The 17,841-nt window shown below is 53.4% G+C and overlaps 1 protein-coding gene across 3 annotated transcripts in view; it reads left to right on the top strand.

Moving 5' to 3' along the window:
• The window catches only part of AIFM3 (AIF family member 3), a gene marked incomplete at both ends in the record, with an annotated part of 36,419 nt that extends 19,446 nt beyond the window's left edge, over nucleotides 1-16,973 (top strand). For 2 of the 3 annotated variants that reach the window (XM_082007877.1, XM_082007875.1), the window contains 12 exons: nucleotides 1,743-1,829; nucleotides 2,373-2,464; nucleotides 4,116-4,246; nucleotides 5,386-5,501; nucleotides 5,770-5,841; nucleotides 6,169-6,232; nucleotides 7,070-7,146; nucleotides 7,887-8,004; nucleotides 9,591-9,689; nucleotides 10,131-10,206; nucleotides 15,163-15,267; nucleotides 16,934-16,973. In XM_082007877.1, the coding sequence (XP_081864003.1) occupies nucleotides 1,743-1,829; nucleotides 2,373-2,464; nucleotides 4,116-4,246; nucleotides 5,386-5,501; nucleotides 5,770-5,841; nucleotides 6,169-6,232; nucleotides 7,070-7,146; nucleotides 7,887-8,004; nucleotides 9,591-9,689; nucleotides 10,131-10,206; nucleotides 15,163-15,267; nucleotides 16,934-16,973 (1,077 nt within the window). Of the gene's footprint in view, nucleotides 1-1,742; nucleotides 1,830-2,372; nucleotides 2,465-4,115; nucleotides 4,247-5,385; nucleotides 5,502-5,769; nucleotides 5,842-6,168; nucleotides 6,233-7,069; nucleotides 7,147-7,886; nucleotides 8,005-9,590; nucleotides 9,690-10,130; nucleotides 10,207-15,162; nucleotides 15,268-16,286; nucleotides 16,308-16,933 lie in introns of all 3 variants that reach the window. The other variant, XM_082007876.1, reaches the window with a different exon arrangement.
• Nucleotides 16,974-17,841: the final 868 nt, after the last annotated feature.

Genomic DNA, 17,841 nt, shown 5'->3' with positions numbered 1-17,841 from the left:
GGCAAATATGCACGTGGCTTTTTGAGAGTATTCAAGCCATTGCTGTGCCTGGAGAAGACCTGCTCGGGGTGAGGAGCAGCTGGCTGAAACCTCTATCCAAGAGGTTGTGTTGGAGAGCTCAGAGCTCGCAGTCCCTGTCCCAGCCAGGCAGCTCTCCAAAACACTTATGCCCACTGCGTGCATCTTAGACTGCCTTTTCCACTCTCTGTTAAACAGTAAGAACATCTCACACGCCAGAGATGTTATGCGTGGTTTGTTAAACTCTGCACTGAACACCTCTGGCTGTAGTTGCTTTTGGAGCATGCAGAAAGCCCATGGAAGAGAACGCAGAATTTTTGGGAGCAGTCTAGAAAAAAAAGGATATTTTTCTTAATCCTATTGTGAGTGGGACTAACCCTGGAAAGAGTCATTAGAGAGCACGTAAAGCTGTAAGCAGCAGAATTCTTGCCTCCTGGAGCTGCAGCATTGCCCTTCCTCTGCCTTGCTGAACACCTGTTATCAACCTGTCCCAAGGTCCCGCCGGACTGTTCCTCTTTGTCCCCTTTGGACCATGACCTGCTCCCTGGTGTGCTGCAACGTCCCTGTTACCATCTCTGGAGCACTTGAGCTGCAGCAAAACCCGTGGTGGTTGTGCACTGCATGCAGGCATGGGCCACGGCTCCTGAGCCGTGCGGTCAGATGTTTCTCTCTGTAAATGTTGAGTGTTTACAGAATTTGCAGTAAAACCTGTATGACCCTGCACCTTCTTCAAGTCTTAAGATATGGGTCTCTTCTGAGCACAGAGTTTTCTGAAGTCATGGTAAGGGAGTGTCCTGCAGGGCTCATCCCAGCCCCTGGTCGAGCCACCTCCATGGAGAAGTACCTTGTATGTCCATCCCTGGGGGCAGATGGTGAAGCCCTTGATTCCTGCATCCCCTGTCCCTCTTGGGTCAAGCCCAAACGTCATGCCTGTGTGGCACGGGTAGTTGATGGCGCTGCTTAGCGCTGTGCGATATGTTGCAGGGCTTGACCATGGCATGTGTGTGGCCATGCCTGTCCCCTCCACACTGCAGGCAGGGAGGGATGTGCTGGAGCACGGAACAGCACACAGGTCAACTTGACTCAGCTTGTCCTCAGCCTGTGTCTGAGCTGGTGTCCAGAGTTAGGAGGACAGATGAGTTTGGACTCAAATATGAGCTCAACCCTGTATTTAAAGGTGAGGTAGGTCTCACCCAAGTGACCAGGGAAGGCTGGCAAGAGCAAGGACCTTTATCCTGCAGCTAAAGACTAATGGGTATGTGCCACATGCCCCTGCTTTGGCTTGAGGGAATGGTGCTGCATAATGTGGGTGCTTTTGAAAGGGTTGCCCTTGCTGTGATAATGCTGATGATAGTTCTTACTGCTCTTTTAGCTTCCATTTCCCTTGGCAACTGGTTGTTTTCCAAAAAATGGGGCTTTTCTGCTGCTTCTCTGAACTTGTGTGCTATGTGGAGCTGCATTCAGAGCCGCTTCACAGGCTCCAAAGCACTCGTTGTGGTCCTGCCTTAGGGGATCAATGCCACCCTCATGCCGAGCAGGCAAAGAACCAGACCCCAGTCCAGCTTCTGCTTGAACAGTCTTTGATTCCAGCCCGTACAGAGCAACGCTCTGAAGCCACGCCACAAGGACAGACTTCAGACCGCCGCTGACTTGTGTTGGTAACAGGCATTTCTCCACTCGCCTCTAATCCACAGAGGCTGACAGAAAAATGTCTTTTTTTGCAGTCAATGGATTCCCACCCAGAGCAGATCGCCCTGCGCCCCAAAGAGTTCTTCTGCACCTACGACATTGAAGTCCTGACTGAAATGCAGGTAAGGAGAGTCCTACGTACCTGCAGGCTGTCTTCTGCAAGTGCTGTACACAAAGGCTGTGTTTAGGAAATGTGGCAGCTGCCTCTGTTCTTGGCTCACTGGATGCTGTGGCAGAAATGTTGGGTCTCCCCCAGCTCCCTCGTTTCATGTCCCAGAGTGCAGGTTGCCTGTGGTGGCTCAAAACCACAATTAATGCAATTCCTCCCATGGCAAGAAGGACACCCTGTGCAAAGTGTGGTGACCATCACTTCTTATCGGCCATTTGCGAGCATCCTCACATGGCTCTGGGGTGACCAACTGGCCTCTTATCAGGAAAACCAGCCTGCAAGCAGCGCAGTCAGTGATGGTTTAAACACCTCTCCCCGTTATTTTCTTTATACTGTGAGACCTTCAAGCATTTTTGAAAAGGCCACTAGGAATAATTCAGGTCTGGGTTTGCTAAGCTGTGGACAGGAACCCAGGGGACTAAAACTTAACAGACAAGTTGGCTGGGCTGGGAGCTCAGTGATCGTCTAGGATTTCATTATTTAGGAATGATTTCAGGTTGCGGCTGTGGATGTCAAGAACAAGATAGCCGTGTTCAAGGATGGATTTAAGATGGAATACAACAAGCTGCTGATAGCGACTGGAAACACGTAAGCTACGAACAAACATTTGAAAGATCAAGAGAAACTTTTATCTGAGAATGTGTAAGCTTGTGCCTGGGGATAAGGGGTGAAATATACCAGTTGAATTTGGACACTGAATTTGTTTGCAAGAGTGTTTGCAGAAAAGGCAAGGAACACCTATTGGATATGTCTGTATGTATCTATATCTCTCTATGTCTATATCAGGTCTAGATCTAGGTATAGATCATATATATTTAAATCATATATGGTCTCTATACTACTAGATCATCTACTACATACATATCTGTATACTACTAGATCATCTCTCTCCCTATAACGCTGTGCTGGGTATATCTGCTCAGCCAAAGCTGAAAAGCCTCTGTGTCACCCAAGAGTCACCCAAAAAGCAGGTAACAACCAAACATGGGTGCTGGTGGGACGGCTGTGGGATTTGCTACCTGGGATGTTTCATGGTCAATGTCAAGGTCAAAAGGGTGTTAACAAAAAGTACCATGTGCCTGTCCTGCTCTGCATAGCTGCTGCTGGGCCACAGAGCATCGCCCAAGACCAGCATAGAATCATAGAATCATTAAGGTTGGAAAAGACCTCTAAGATCATCAAGTCCAACTGTCAACCCAACACCATCACGCCCACAAAACCATGTCCCCATGTGCATCATCGCTAGCACCTTGAAAGTAGTGGATCAATTTGTTTTCAATAGGGGATTTGTCAAAATTGGCACTTTAAGATGAAAGTGAGGCATCCTGGCTCCCTTTCCTTGTGCTCCTAACACCAAGGCACAAAACGAAGTAGGAGAAATGCAGCCCCTGCAAAATTTATCGTCGGGGGAAGGGATGTGGCAGAACAGCCAGAGCAGGGATTCCCACTGCAACCTTGTGTGCCACCAAAACCAGCAACAGCCCCACCGAGTGCTAATGGCTGGTGCCGGGGTGCGCAGCACCACAGCCAAAATGCATCTGCGCCAGCCACCTAATTAAGTTCAAAAGAGGATTAAGCCTTTGGCAATAATTTCAAAATCCTGACGCACAAGCTCTGGGTACACTGGGTAAATGTTTTTAAGGTACCTAAATTATTAAGGATAGTCTGTCCCATTTCCAGATGGGAGTCAGGTATGCAGGGGCCAGATATTTAAAAATACATAGGCTCCAGTAAGTGTATAGGGAGGACAAGATTAAAACTGCTACGGCGTCAGCAGCGTGTCCCTAGGAACGGATGGTAGAACCTGCATCTGCAGAGGCTTATGAAACTTTCAATACCTGGCTCCAAAGTGTCTGCTGGAGGACAGAGTGAGTTTTCTGTGTCCCATTATGCTTCTGAAAATTTCATCACATGCCAGCAGTTGAGCACGAGCCTGCAAAGCAGTACCCGTCCTGTGCTGTGCTTCATTGCCCCAGAAGTGAGCTCACCCCAGCCCTGTGGGTACACTGGTCCAGCGGATGGGGCCGGGGGCGACCACAGAGCAGCCCCTGCGGCACTGGCATTTGTGGCTGTGCTCTGGCCATTGTCCACCAGCATCTGGGGTTTCCATGTTATGCCTCCAGCCCAGAGAAAGGAGAAAAAAGGAAAGGCTGAGATGCTGCCAGAGCCCCAGAAAGTCCCGATTGCCACCACATAGTCAGGAAAAACACCTGTATCACCCTCAATGTGTGTTTTTCAGGCCAAAAGCTCTCAGCTGCAAAGGCAAGGAGGTGGAAAATGTTTTCAACATCCGGACACCTGAAGATGCCAACCGTGTCGTGAAGCTTGCCACGAGCAAGAACGTGGTTATCGTGGGAGCATCCTTCCTAGGTGAGTGCTCACTCTGCAGGTGTCCACATCTCAGCTGTCCACGTCTTCCTGCAGGTGGTCCCAGTCCCTCGCCCAGTTTGTTGCTGCCCAGTTAGAGGTAACCCCCACCAAACTGGACCTCAGGGTTGTCCAACCTCCAGCTCCAGGCAGGTGTAAAGGCATCTCCTTCCTGAGAAAATTATTTTACTGGAGAGGCTGGGCCATTCAGTTTGCACGGACACAGGTATTGCTGTCTCAGTCTGAAAAGCATACACTGAGTCCAGTACTGATGCTTGCATGGTTTCAAACCTGATGTGTCAGTGCAGGTTTGGTTTAGTCATGAGAATCTTGTTGGTAGGTGAAAGCCTGTGGTTTATTTCTCTTTTACTTTTTATCAGGGTTGTGAATTTTTAAAATACACATGAAAAATCTTATAGTTTGTTCGATGGTTCTTCTTTTTGCTTGATATATTTATAACAAAATTATTGTGGGTTCTGCAAGCCTTAAGCATAAATCGTTATTAGTCAGGGAATTTATTATAAAATGTTTCATATTTGTTTTTCCTCTTTTTAAAATAAGTTTCCTGTTTTAAAGGTTCAATCATTCCCATCTACAGAAAAGCACGTTGTTTGCAGGGCCAACTGCAAACTGCCGGTCATCAAAAAGATCTGTTTCCAAAAAAACCCATACCTAGAAAATGGCTTGGTGAAGTTTCCTGTGCAATTGTCCCATTCTGATGGGAGAAAACAGCTGAAGTCCCTCGGGCTGTTTTCAGCCTGCAGCTCATTACCTCTGCTGAGATAGTCCCAGCCATGAGAGGAAGGTTCCCCTCATCCGAGGTCCGTTGCTCCAAGTGAACTTCCCAGGCTTCCCGGGGCACTTTGGGAGTTCGGCATGGCCAGTTCCTCCATTTGGTCTTTGAAATCTTCCTATGGCTTCTGTGTCTAAGAACCAATCACTGTAAATCATAAATTTCACCTGAAATGGTGTGGCTCCTTGTGACTGCCAGGTCTGGTGGCACCCCAGATCTCCCAGTAGGGCAGCTCCAACCTCCCCAGCCAGGAGTGGGCAATGGTGGTCCTCCACTGAAGCCAACACTGAGGGCATTCGCAGCCCTGGGGGCAGTCCCGCAGCTGCTTGGACCTTCTTCTGTTCCCCAGGGATGGAGGTGGCTGCCTACCTCACGGAGAGGGCCCACTCAGTGTCCCTGGTGGAGCTGGAGGAAGTGCCCTTCAAGAAGTTCTTTGGGGAGAGGGTTGGCCGCGCTGTCATGAAGGTGACCTCGCTTTCCTGTTGGGGGGTGGTGGTTTTGGTTACAGTGGGTTCTGCTTGTTTCACTTATTGCACTTATTGTTATTTGACGTTTATGGAAGGCTGCGTCTTCCCTCTCATGGTCCACATGCTGTAGAGCACCTTCTGGACATGTGGGGGATGGAGGTGGTGCCAACGCCCGTTGCAGCACGGGTTGAGGGGAGCCCAGAGGGCTATGAGTAGGGGTTTGGGGTCCTGATGTCCCCTGCTCTGTCCCATGTCACCCCCTCCAGATGTTCGAGAGCAACAGGGTGAAGTTCTACATGCAGACGGAGGTGTCGGAGCTGCGGGAGCAGGAGGGCAAGGTAGAGTGCGGGAAGGGGCTCCCCAGGGCACTGCCGCAGCATCCCCCCGTGGCTGCCGTTCCCTTTGCCGCTGGGGTTTTGCCCTCTACTCTTTCCTACCCCCTAAACCTCATATTCCTAGGTTTAGCCCCCAGGAGCAAACGTGCTCCAGCTGTGGTGTGTGGGGTGGTTTCATTGCTCCCACCCTCCTCCTGCTGCCGTTATAAGGAATTACGGTCAACTTGCATGTCAAAAAAAGCAGCGAGCTGCCAGCTTGGCTTGTTGCTGCTACAGGGGGTCGTTTTTGGTCCCTAAAATAACCATAATGTCCCCCTCTGTCCCATGCAGCTGAAGGAGGTTGTGCTGAAGAGTGGGAAGGTCCTGCGCGCAGATGTCTGTGTTGTCGGTGTCGGTAAGGGGCCATCACTGCGGTGGGCTGGTGGTGCTTTGCTCGGCAGAGTTGAAGCTGGAGAGGATGTGGCAGCAACAGTTCTAGAGCCTCCACCCCAAAATGCAACTGAAAATATAGTTGGAAAATACTAACGGTTTCATTTTTTCTAGAAAAAACCCCACCATTCAAATCAATATAATCCTCTCAAGTTGTATTTTTTAGAAGCCTCTCCAAACTGAATTTTTTTTCTCTGCTTTTTTTGTTCCTGCTGCTGCTGGAGAAGAGAGTTTTTTCTCCTTTATCCTTGGGGGAAAAAAAGAAAAATCTTTTCTCACCTTGTAACTTTTCAAATGTTGCAGACTAGAAGAATCATGGAATTAAGTTTCATTCTCCTTTTGTTGTTTTATTGACTACTCTGAATTGTGAAGGCTAAAGGAAAAAAAAAGATCAAAAAGGGAAAATTAAGAAAAAGTACAGATTGTGGGGGAGGCAGAGGAGCCCTGTCTTTGGAAGCCTGGGGGCTCCCTTTTATAGATATTATGGAAAAAATGTATTTAAGAGAGAAGTGGATTGAAAATTATCTTCAAGCATTAGGAGAAGGTGGTGGGCACCTTACAGTGGTGCACGGATGTCCTGGAGAGCAGTAGGGTCGCCGGGGGTGCGGCGGGTTTGTAGCAGGAGGACTGGGGGCTTTGGGGTGCCCGGCTCTGCTCCCCGCTCCCAGAGCAGCCCACTGCCTTTGCCTTGGGGCAGACAGGTTCTCTGGGCAGGGGGGAGATCTACTGTCCCTGGGGTCGGCCCCCCGGGGCTGCAGGGATACCCGGCTACCACGCCAGCAGCCCTTGCCTTCTCCCACAGGTGCAGTCCCAGCGACGGGCTTTCTCAAGCCGAGTGGCATCAACATCGACTCCAAAGGCTTCATCGTGGTCAACAAGGTGAGCCTGGGCGCAGCCCCCGCCGCGGGGGAGAGCAGGAGGAGCCGAGTCTGTCGCATGGGCTCCTCCGAGCTGAGCTTCCCCGGGGCTCCAAACCGCCGTCGCAGGGACGGTTCACTCGCTGAAATGCTGGGAGCATCACGCTGGAGCGCGTGGGACCCTCTGCAAGCGAGGGCTTTGCAGACCCCAGCCCTGGATGCTGTGGCTTTGCTCTGGCTCTGAGCCGTCCTGGAATGGTGTGGATATTTGGGGGGGAAAGAAATGGAGAAAGAGACACCTTTTCAGGGATCCTAAAGGATCTCATCTTCCCTGCCCACCACCAGTGATGCCAACGGGAGGGGTGCTGGTGCTGATGGGTGGTGTGAGCGTGAGCGAGGAGCATGGTGGGGAGCGGGGGGCTGCCTCTGCCCTGGGTGCTCGTTGCCACTCACCCCTGTGCTTACTGCTCGTGTGCAATAAGCCAGGCACTGCTTGCAAACACCGGCAGACTCCAATCTTCTAAGAAGGGCTCCAGGACAACAGTCCATGTCCCATTTTACTGGGTAACCCACTGGCAGAGGGTTCCTGCCTGCACGGTCCACTTTGAAAGTGTAGAACGCTAAATCGAATCCCACCCGGGGGTCTCACAGCCAAGCAGAGTTGTCCATGTGCCCCTGGGCACCGTAGCAGCTCTCAGGGAGGTCCCTGTTTGCTGCAGGGTGCAAACCCCACCGACATGCACTTCTGCCTCCCCCCTGCAGATGATGCAAACCAACATCCCCGGAGTCTTCGCAGCCGGTGATGCTGTTACGTTCCCACTGGCCTTGAGGAATAATAAGAAAGTGAATGTCCCTCACTGGCAGATGGCCCATATGCACGGTAGGTGCTTTTCAGTCCCTTCACTTCACAACAGCAAATTGCTTACACAAAAGAGCCTTTTCCAGATCCCCAGGAAATTTCCAGGCCCTCTAGCAAGAGAATGGGAAAACTGCCAACAGGGTAACTGGGTAGTTGTATTAAACCTTTTGAAACATGTGTATTTTATTCTGTCTGATATGACTTCGTTTGTCAGCCTTCTTGGCATGCATTGCCTAACGATGCCTCTGTCGCGGTTTAGCCCCAGCCGGCAACTAAGCCCCACGCAGCCGCTCGCTCACTCCCCCCGGTGGGACGGGGGAGAGAATCGGAAGGGTAAGTGAGGAAACTCATGGTTTGAGATAAAGACAGTTTAATAAGGAAAGCAAAAGCCATGCACGCAAGCAAAGCAAAACAAGGAATTCATTCACCACTCCCGATGGGCAGGTGGGGGTTCAGCCATCTCCAGGACAGCAGGGCTCCGTCATGCGTGACGGTGACTTGGGAAGACAGACGCCATCACTCCGAACGTCCCTCCATCCCTTCCTTCTTCTTCGTCCCAACTTTATATAACAAGTATGATGTCATATGCTATGGAATATCTCTTTGGCCAGCCTGGGTCAGCTGTCCTGGCTGTGTCCCCCCCAGCTCCCCGTGCACCCCAGCCTGCTCACTGGCCGGCCAGTACGAGAAGCTGGACTGTCCTTGACTACTTAGCAACAACTCAAAACATCAGCACGTTGTCAACATTACTTTAATCCCAAATCCAAAACATAGCCTCACACCAGCTTCTGTGAAGAAAATTAACTCTATCCCGGCTGAAACCAGTTACAAACACAGAGGTGCCCAGGGACAGGCTTTCCCATACACCGCGTGCTCCCTGGCATCTGCAGCCACTGCAAGAGCCTGATCTTCCCTTTGCCCCGGGACGCGTAGGAGCTCACATCCTCACGTTAGCTCAGGCTCACATCCCCAGCTGGGCTGCCCAGCGCTGTCGGGCTGGCCAAGCAGTGTGCTGCAGAGCTAAGAGCTTTCTCCCCTTCATGCCAGCAAGCCTGGAAACCCTGGCATGACAGGCTGCCCTTGAGCTTTCCAAGGCCACAACCAGTGGGGAGGTTGACCTCTGAGTGGGTGCCCTGGGTGAGAGGCTTTGGAACCACACCTCCACAGTTTGCCTTTGGACACAGCCCCCTTTAATGCTGGTCTGGCCATGCCTCCGTGGCAGGGGCTGCACCGTAACAGTCTCCGTGCCCTCAGGGGCTTTATCCACCCCGTCCCCGTTTGCAGTGGGAGCTCAGCAAGCTCTCGGCCCTGTCACTGTTGCAGAAGCTGGGTGGAAGCAGGCTCACGAGCACGTTGCTCATGCCGGTGCAGGTGACGAGTTGGTAAGGGCTGCGCCGCCAGAGAGGAGTTCAAGCCCGCCTTGGACAATGCAATGCGTTTCCTTGTTGGTGCTGTTGCTGTACGGGTTTTGATTAACTTAAGCAGGTCTTGGCTTCCCTGTACTCTGGGACCAGAGATGTCAGTGCCATGCTGCAACCTGAGGGCAGACCACAACACTTGCTCCAGCGCAGAGCTTCCTCACTTATTCTGCTGCATCTGTCTTCCAGGCCGTATAGCCGCGCTGAACATGTTGGCCCATGGCATGGAAATCAGCACAGTCCCGTATTTATGGACTGCTATGTTTGGGAAGAGCATCCGATATGCAGGTATGGGCCTGAAGTTTGTGCTGGTGGAGGTGTCCTGGGATAGAGAAGCCACAGCCACCTCCCTTGCTGTGGACCTTCTGCACCAACTTCTGCCTGGGGTCCGCTTCCCTTTCTGGTTCCGAGGGGTTTTGGTGTCCCCTCTGAAAGCCATCTCATGGTTTCTCACAGTTCATGTCCGTGGGGTGTGGGGTTAGTGGGATGGGTGTGGGGTTAGTGGGACGGCTGTGGTTATGAGGGATGGCCCAGCATGAACAGAGACAGTCTTCCTGAAACTGAACTTCTCTGAAAGAAGTCCTTCTTGGTACCCTCACCTTTTGGTGCTGGTTTCCTGGTGACTGCAGGATGCTCTTCATGTAGCTCTGGATTGAAACTCTCTGTCTTAGGGGCTAGAGCTGGATCCAGGGGAATTGTTGCTGAATCCACTTCTTCTTTGCCTTCCAGGCCATGGGGAAGGGTTCGATGATGTCGTCATTCAGGGAGACTTAGATGAACTGAAGTTTGTGGCATTTTATACCAAGTAAGACTTTCTCTTCTCCACTTTCCTACACAGGCATTTGTCTAAGCTTGTCCTGCTAGGCTGGAAAATATTTTTGCCAGAGCTTCTGTCAGTTGGTTTTGTTCCTCTCTGGACACTGAGGTTGCAGGACATTAATAAAAGGCCCTAGAGAAGTGATGTGCTAAGCATAAAGCAAGTTAAACTGGTCTTTGGACTCAATATCTCTGCCAGATGTAAGCACTTTGTCTCTTCACGTAGTATCTGAGAGCAGATAACGGCTTCTGTTAATTTGTTGCTGTCAATCCCCATCAGAGGTTTTCTCCTCATCTCATCACTGTGTTAATGATTTGTGACCAGGGTTGGACTGGGAACTCTGGCATCATGGTTTCTGCTTCTGGTTTGACAAATTAAGCTTAAAATACTCTTCCATCTATTAACAAGCTGTGAAGGTTAGCAAGAGTTCAGGAGCTTTCGTTACACCTGTACTGAAACCCAGCTCTCCCCCAGGCCAGCAGCCTATCTGGGAATATTTTCTTGAGATGCGTTGACAGCTGGGATGCGTTGCCTCTGCTGTTCTTGAGCCGCGCTGGCTGTTTAGACTGGCAAGACCGTGCACCATAAAATTTATCCTCAAAATATTTGCTGCTGTTGCCTTTGTCCCATCCCAATCTGAACTCAATGGCCAAGGAGCTTCCTCATGCCTGGAGTTGGAGAGGACTGGAGCGGTGCGGGGCTCGCCTTGTCACCCCACGGCATGAGCCAGCCGGGTCCCTGGTGCTCACCCTCCTTCTGGTGCCTGTGCACCTCAGATAAAAACCTGCTGCAGGCGGTGGGGCTCCAGCATTCGCTGGCACCCAGGGGTCCTTTGTGTATGGACGTACCTCTGAGCTCGCTGGCATCTTGGCCAAAATTGCCTAAAAGGGTGGGTTTGTGCCAAGGCACCCCCTGTGCTTGAGGAGAGCTCCTGCAAGGGGACATTCCCTTTCTACAGCTGCCGCCATGGGGCCGTCACTCCCCACTCCCTGACATGTTGAAGTGCATTTAAATCGCATAACTGCCAACGCAGCACTTTAAAATACACAGTTTGCTCAGTGAGCGTGAGCCAGGAGAAGATCAAACCCCATTTTCGGCAGTTTTGCTGCAGTGGTTTGCAGAGTTGGGTGTACTTTCATCACTGCATCCCCTGTGAAGCCATTTCGTGGCCACTGTGTTGTCCCATCTCGGGTCCCACGGCCTCGTTGGCAGTACCCTGTGTGCAGCAAATGCAGCGTTTACGGGGCCTGGCATCCACGAGCCGCACTGGCACCCCAGCATATAATCTTCTTTGAAACCTGTGCTCCTCTTTTCCATAGCAGAGCATTTAGCTATTTATCCCAACCCTAATTAGAACGGAAATGTCAGATTGCTTTAATTAAACATCTGTAGAGCCTGTTCAAAAGGAAAGCCCCGAGCAAGGTGCCTAGCCCCCGCTCTGTGCAGCGGCCACACGCTGCATCTGGCTGCCGGGGGGTGAGGGCTGCCGGGGCAGACCTGCCTGCACGCAGCGGGCAGCAGCTCCCTGGTGGGCGGGCAGCAGGGGTCCGCCGCTGAGCACTGTGTTGTTCTGCCACCCAGGAGGGGCTCCCAGAGATGGCTTTTGCGTTCCAGGACAGCATCACACACCAAGAGCCGGAGGTATCAGGGGAGCACTGGCTGGTGAGGGGCCGGCTGGTGCCTCTCCTGCTGCTTTGCTAAGCTGTAATCGAGTCCCTGTCTCTGCTTCTGTGAGAGGCCACCAGGAGTGTTTCTTCTTTTTCTTGTTTGGTGATAGTTCTTCTGGTTGGTGTTAATGCATTTGACTCAGGACACTGTCCCAAATCGGACATTCCCTCTTGCTTCCTTCTGCTGTGCCCACCTGATGGTTTGGACTCTTCTCCTGGCGCACGCTGTCTTGGTTGTTGCATGAACCGCTGGTGGTTCCCAGTCCCAAAGCCTGTTCTCAGGATCGACTTTCACAGTAAGGCTCTTCTTTCCCCAGAGTTTGAAGGAGAAAGCTGTTGACATATCCCCGTTCAGAGCTGTGTGAGCATGGAGGGGTCAGCGTGAGGCCCTGTGCCAGAAGGTGTATGAGATAGTGCTCTGCAGGTGTCCCCATGGGACACTGTGTTCACCACAGCACCTCAACCAGAACAGACCGATGTCACCCCACCTGTAAGACCTTGGGACTGTCTTCTTCATGGTTCCTCATTTCCGGTGCGTTGAACCCTGCAGAGGAAGGGAAGACCATGTAGAGATGGTGCTCATCCACAGTGCTCCATCTTCCCTCAGCCTTTACACCAAGACTTCTGATTGCTCCAAATCACAGGTTCAGGAAGGGCACTCTTGTTGCCCCTAAAGACCTTTTGAAAAAGAGGGATTCCTCCTGGCTTCCCCATCTGTCAGACAAAATGTTTAAAAGTCACTGCTGATGTGGGATGCTCCAGCTCACCAGCGCCCTGTGAGTTATTTCACACATGGACCAGCTGCTCTGTGTCTTGCTGATGGAAATGTCTGAGCTGCATCTGCCTTCCCGGCTGGTTGTGTCAGGCAGCGGTTGGGCTGGAGGCTGAGTCACTGGGTGGCTGGTGGGATTACATCTTCCTTTTCTCTCCCTTGCACACCTTGGTTATTTCTTCCCTTGGAATGGTACATCTTCCTCTGGTTTTGATGTGGTCTCCAACCACTTTGTGTTTCCCAGATGGGAGCTGGCTGCACTCAGGTAGCCAAATATAGAGGAAACCACTTCAACACCATGTGGTGTGATGTGGAGGTGGTGCAGAGCTGCAGAGCCTCCCAGGAGTCCTGAAGCCTCAGCCCCTCTTGTGTGCTGAGCACTGGAGGTGTGAAGCCATGATGAAGTAGCCAAGGCCAAGGCCCTGTGTGAGGGCAACAACCGTTTGTAGGGTCTGCCCAGGCTGCGGTTCATGGTGGGACAGGGTTCTCATTGGCAGTTGGTGTTTCTGAACTTGGGCTAACAGGAGAAGAGGGAATCTTGCACTGCGGTGCCATCAGGTACTGCTGCAACTCTCTTGGAAGGAGACTAGTTGTCTTCTGTAAAGAAAGCTCATGAGTCCCTGCACATATAATTGGAGTTACATCCCTAGGGAAGGCTATCCTGTCCTGGGGAGAGTGGAGGACCTCGTTTAGATCAGGCAGGACATTGAACGTCACAGCAGAGACAATGCAGACTCAGAAAGCAAAGAGCTCTTCTAAATCACAGCAGTGGCCCTTGAACGTGACAGCCCAGCAGGCAGTTCAGCTGAAAACACACGTGCTTTGTAATCTTCTTGGATGGTTAATTATCCTCCCTGCCTGCCACGGGCAGCTGTTTTCCGGTGTGAATGTATTGCTTGTCAACGTCTGTCCATTCCTCCTTATTAAGGTGAGACCTTGTCAGCTGGGTGGAAGAGCTGCAGACTCTCAGACATCCCCTCTGCTGTAGGTACACATCCCTGCAGTGAGCTGATTGGATGGATTTCCAACAGTGTCCAAGTTTTGCTCTACAGCTCCTCACAATCCAGTGGCTCTCCCTTCCTGTTGCCGCTCCCATGGAGCAGCACCCTGTGCTGGAGCCTGGCCAGTGTCAGTCTGTCTCTGGGTCTGGCTGGTGTGGACTAAGCTGTGGACAAGCTCCAGTGGCTCCAGAGAAGATTCTGGACTCCTGGTCTGCTCTGCACACATGTGCTCTCGTGTGGGACGGGGAAGACAGACCACTGCTCTGTTTCTCGCTTGCTCTCCCTTATTTGTAGTGTAGGAATCACAGCCTTCTGAAATAGATAGCCAGAACTAGATAGTGAAGGTGCTACCCCATGGCTTTGTGGGAGAGTTATAAGAGATGACTTCAACTCCCATGGCTCCACAAAGGTGAAGTTTCCTCTGAAACATGGCTTCTGCCCTCCTCCTCCTCCTGGAAATCAGGCACATGTTTCCCCCTCCGCCTGTCTTCTCTCTGCTCTGTTGATCACGGAGTTCTTTGGCAGCAGATTGAAGAGCAGATCCTGATTTGTTGGGTGCTTCCACTCTTCACCTTAATCAACAATATCACCAGTGTTTGTTATCTTACCCATGCACCTCTTCTGATCTTTACTTTGTTTGTCTATTCAGTTATTTATTTATGAGTCATCTCCTGAGTTCAGTCTTGAAAGATTTACACTCAGGTTGACCTCTGCAAACCTCAAAGCAGAAGAACCCTTCTTGTTTGCTTTGTGACCTTTAGCCAAAATTCCTCCAGCATTTTTACATCCTTTTCCCTTCCGCTTCGTTTGTTTTGCATTCAGCCTTTGAGGTTGCGTTGTGCCACTGGCATCAGTACCCTGGTGTGTGATGGCCAGCTGGACTGGGACGTGCTGCTGGACATCCCATATACACAGGGGTTTGGTCACTGGTGGGACCCTGGTGTCGGCCACCCCAGCTGTCCCAGTGCTTTGGGAGGAGCGTGCCTGTGGAGTGGCTCGGAGGTGGACACTCTGCCTGCTTGGAGGTGGGGATCAGGAAGGGGATGTGGAGCAGCACAAGTGAGTGTCCCACAGGGAAATCCTGACCAGCCGTTTCTCCACTCCCTTGGCACAGGGCAGCAGCACAGGGATCACCCACCTGGACAGCAGCAACCGCTGGGCATCCTCGCTGGCTTCCAGGTTTTTATCCACCATCATATCCACCTTTGCTGGTGTTTTCCCACAGGTTCCAGGGTGCCCAGAGCTGTCTCCGTCCCCCGGGCACTCTGGTATTGCTCACCATGCCAGCATGTGAGCATCGGTGAGACCACAGCGGGGCCAGCGTGTCCCTTGTCCCACACTGCTCACACAGTCCTCGTGGTGCTCGTGCCTTGGGACAGGTCCTGACCCTGGAGCAGTGGGTGTTTCTCTTTGCTTCCCGCTTCTCTACAGCATGTTGCTTTTTGGGTGACGGAGCCGCGGCCACCCAGGGCTGCCCTAACCGCTCTGCTCTGCCCGGCCCTAGGAGCGACGAGGTGGTGGCTGTGGCCAGCATGAACTACGACCCTATTGTGTCCAAGGTGGCTGAGGTCCTGGCTGCCGGCAGGACCATCCGAAAGCGCGATGTGGAGTAAGTAGGCATGCTGTGGGAACCGGCGGTGCCGGGCAGGGGCCGAGCACAGCCGTGGGGTGCAGGGCAAGGCTGAGCACCCCGAGGCAGAACCCCACTGGGCACTGGGCAGCTCTTTCCCGCTGCTCTCCACTCTGTGCCCTTCTCAAATATTCCTTCCTGCCCCGCTCAGTCCATCCTCCCCGTGCTGCCTCCCAGCCCCCTCCACGTCTGGCATCCCACACATGGCGTTTGACACCGGGATCCAAACCCTTGCACAGACTCAGGGGGATGGTGGTGCTCACTGCCAGCGGCTGCTGGCACGTCACCGTCGCTGGTGCCAGGCGGGGGCACCTGCAGGAGGGGCTGGGTGCGCAACCTGCACACAAGCCTCTGCCACAGCAGCGCCCGCAGAGCTCACAGCGCCAGGACGCCGGCCCTTGCTGTCTTGGCCTCCCGGTCATTGGGGTGTAGCTCACAGGCAAAGCACCTTTTCCTCCATTGTTGTTAAGACTTTGCACAGGGAAGAGCGTACCCCCGCACGCAGCGGGTGGGTGCAGAACGTGCTGTGCTGGAAGGCAAATGCCGGGGAGGTTATAACAGCCAGGAAGGAGTGGGAATCAGAGCAGAGGAGGGAAACATGGTTCCCTGTCCCTGGAGTGTCTCCATGACATAAAAATATTTCTGTTCCACATCTGGAATAAAAGCAGAGATTTCAAAAGTCTGGGGTGAGAAGCACTCCCAGTCCCCGGGCAGCCCCGAGTCAGCTCAGACACCCTGGGCACCCGAGGGACAGTGAGCATGTCGAGGGTCCACCCAGCCATCAGTGACCGGGTCAGGGTTGTGCCCGTCGCCTCCAGTACATCAGGAAATGGTTGCTGGCTGCCCAGCTTGTGGCTGGGAGGGCGGCTTGGGCACCCCGGCAGTGGGGGGAGCAGCCAGCCCCCATGGTGGGGCTCAGGGAGCCCTGGAGGACGCCAGACCACCTAACCCCGAATGTCTTCTCTCTCTCTGTCTCCTGCCGCTTTCGCACCTTGTAGGCTGTTTGTCCGTCATGGCAAGTACGTTGGGTTTGGGGTCCCGGGTGCGCGGTGTGAAGGGCTGGCAGAAGGGACAGCCACCCCCTGCTTGGGCCATGTCCCTAATTCCTGTGTGGGGACACTGGTCATAGCTGGGTGCCTGTTTTGCAGTTCCGCCGTGGGCGGCAATGCTGCTGTGCTGGGTGGTGGGGCTGGGGGTGGCAGGAGCCACGCTGGGGGCGGGTGGGCATGGCTGCCACGTCCCCTTTGCAGATCTGCCAGGAATGGGCAGCTGCCTTTTGGCTGGGACCCCGCTCGGCTGGGGAGATGCCGGCTCTTTGGTGGCTTTCCATGAATTTTCAGCTGAATGCCAAAAGGGCTTGTTTTGAGTTAAAATATACTGTTTGAACTTGGTTTTATGTGGAATTGAGGACCTGCACATGAGTTTTTGGACGCTTTTAGTGACATGCAAGTGAGGGCAGAGGAAGGGGCACTGTTGTCCTGCCTGGGCTGGCTGTGCCTGTGCGCAGAGCAGCGCGGGTGCTGGGATGGGCACCGATGGCCGATGACTGGACTAGTGCCGAGGGCAGCGCGCAGGCACACTGAGCACATTTGCTTGAGCACGCTGGGGAACATCTCACAGCACTGCTGCTTTTTCTCTTTTTTAGGACCGGAGACATGTCCTGGCTGACTGGGAAAGGCTCCTAACGCCACTGGTGGCTGTGCCCTCCTGATGCTGCGCTCGCCATGGGTGGATGGGGTGGCAGCTCCACAGACAAGCGGGGACACCGCGGCTGAGTCATTTCCCTTTGAGACTTGGATCAACCTGGCGCCTGTCGCTGCACGCTTACCTTCCCAGCAGACCACCCGGCTCCTCTGCCCCGGTGCCTACCGGGCTGAGATTCTGTGTTGCAATTCCCGTGGGACGCTGGAAAAGCAGCCCCCAGGGAGAGCGGGGTTTGGCACTGGCAGCGGGCACAGGCGCTGCGCAGCTGTGGACGCTGCCGATGGGCTGTGGGGGTCCCCAGGCGGGTCTGCCCCGAGCACGTCCCTCACCCCTGTAAACAGCGCGAGTGCCTTTCATTGCTCCCTGTGCTTTGAAGCACGTTGTCCCTTCCCAAACCCTCTTAGCTCCCATCAGATCTCCAGTGCGTATCCCCACGGCGCCTGACATCTGCTCCCTCTCCGCATGGCTGCAGCGCTTGCCACAGCTCTCCCCACGCCCACCCACCCCGGGGATCACTGCGGGGGCCAAGGAGATGGGGTCACACCAGGTGGTCTCTGTACAGCCTGTTGTGTGTCGCATTCTCCCTTCTCCAGGCTGGTTGCCCCATCCAGCCCCCCCAGCAGAGGTGGGTCCCTCCTCAAGCTGAGGGCTCTGGAGCTCATTGGTCCCTGTCCCAGCACCCACAGCATCTCCTGGTCCCGGAGCAGACAAGGGGCTGGAGCGCTGCTCCCTGTCTCTCAGGGCTCGGTTTGGGCTTGGGCACCGGCAGCTCTCAGTCAGTCCCCAGGGCGTGGAGCAGGGTCTCCCTGGAGAGGTGTGATGGCAGGACTGCAGCCCCCGGGCTTGGTG

Source organism: Phaethon aethereus, assembly GCF_964289735.1.
Source record: "Phaethon aethereus genome assembly, chromosome: 17".
NCBI classification, from domain to species: domain Eukaryota; kingdom Metazoa; phylum Chordata; class Aves; order Phaethontiformes; family Phaethontidae; genus Phaethon; species Phaethon aethereus.
This window is presented reverse-complemented; position numbering and strand designations above follow the sequence as displayed.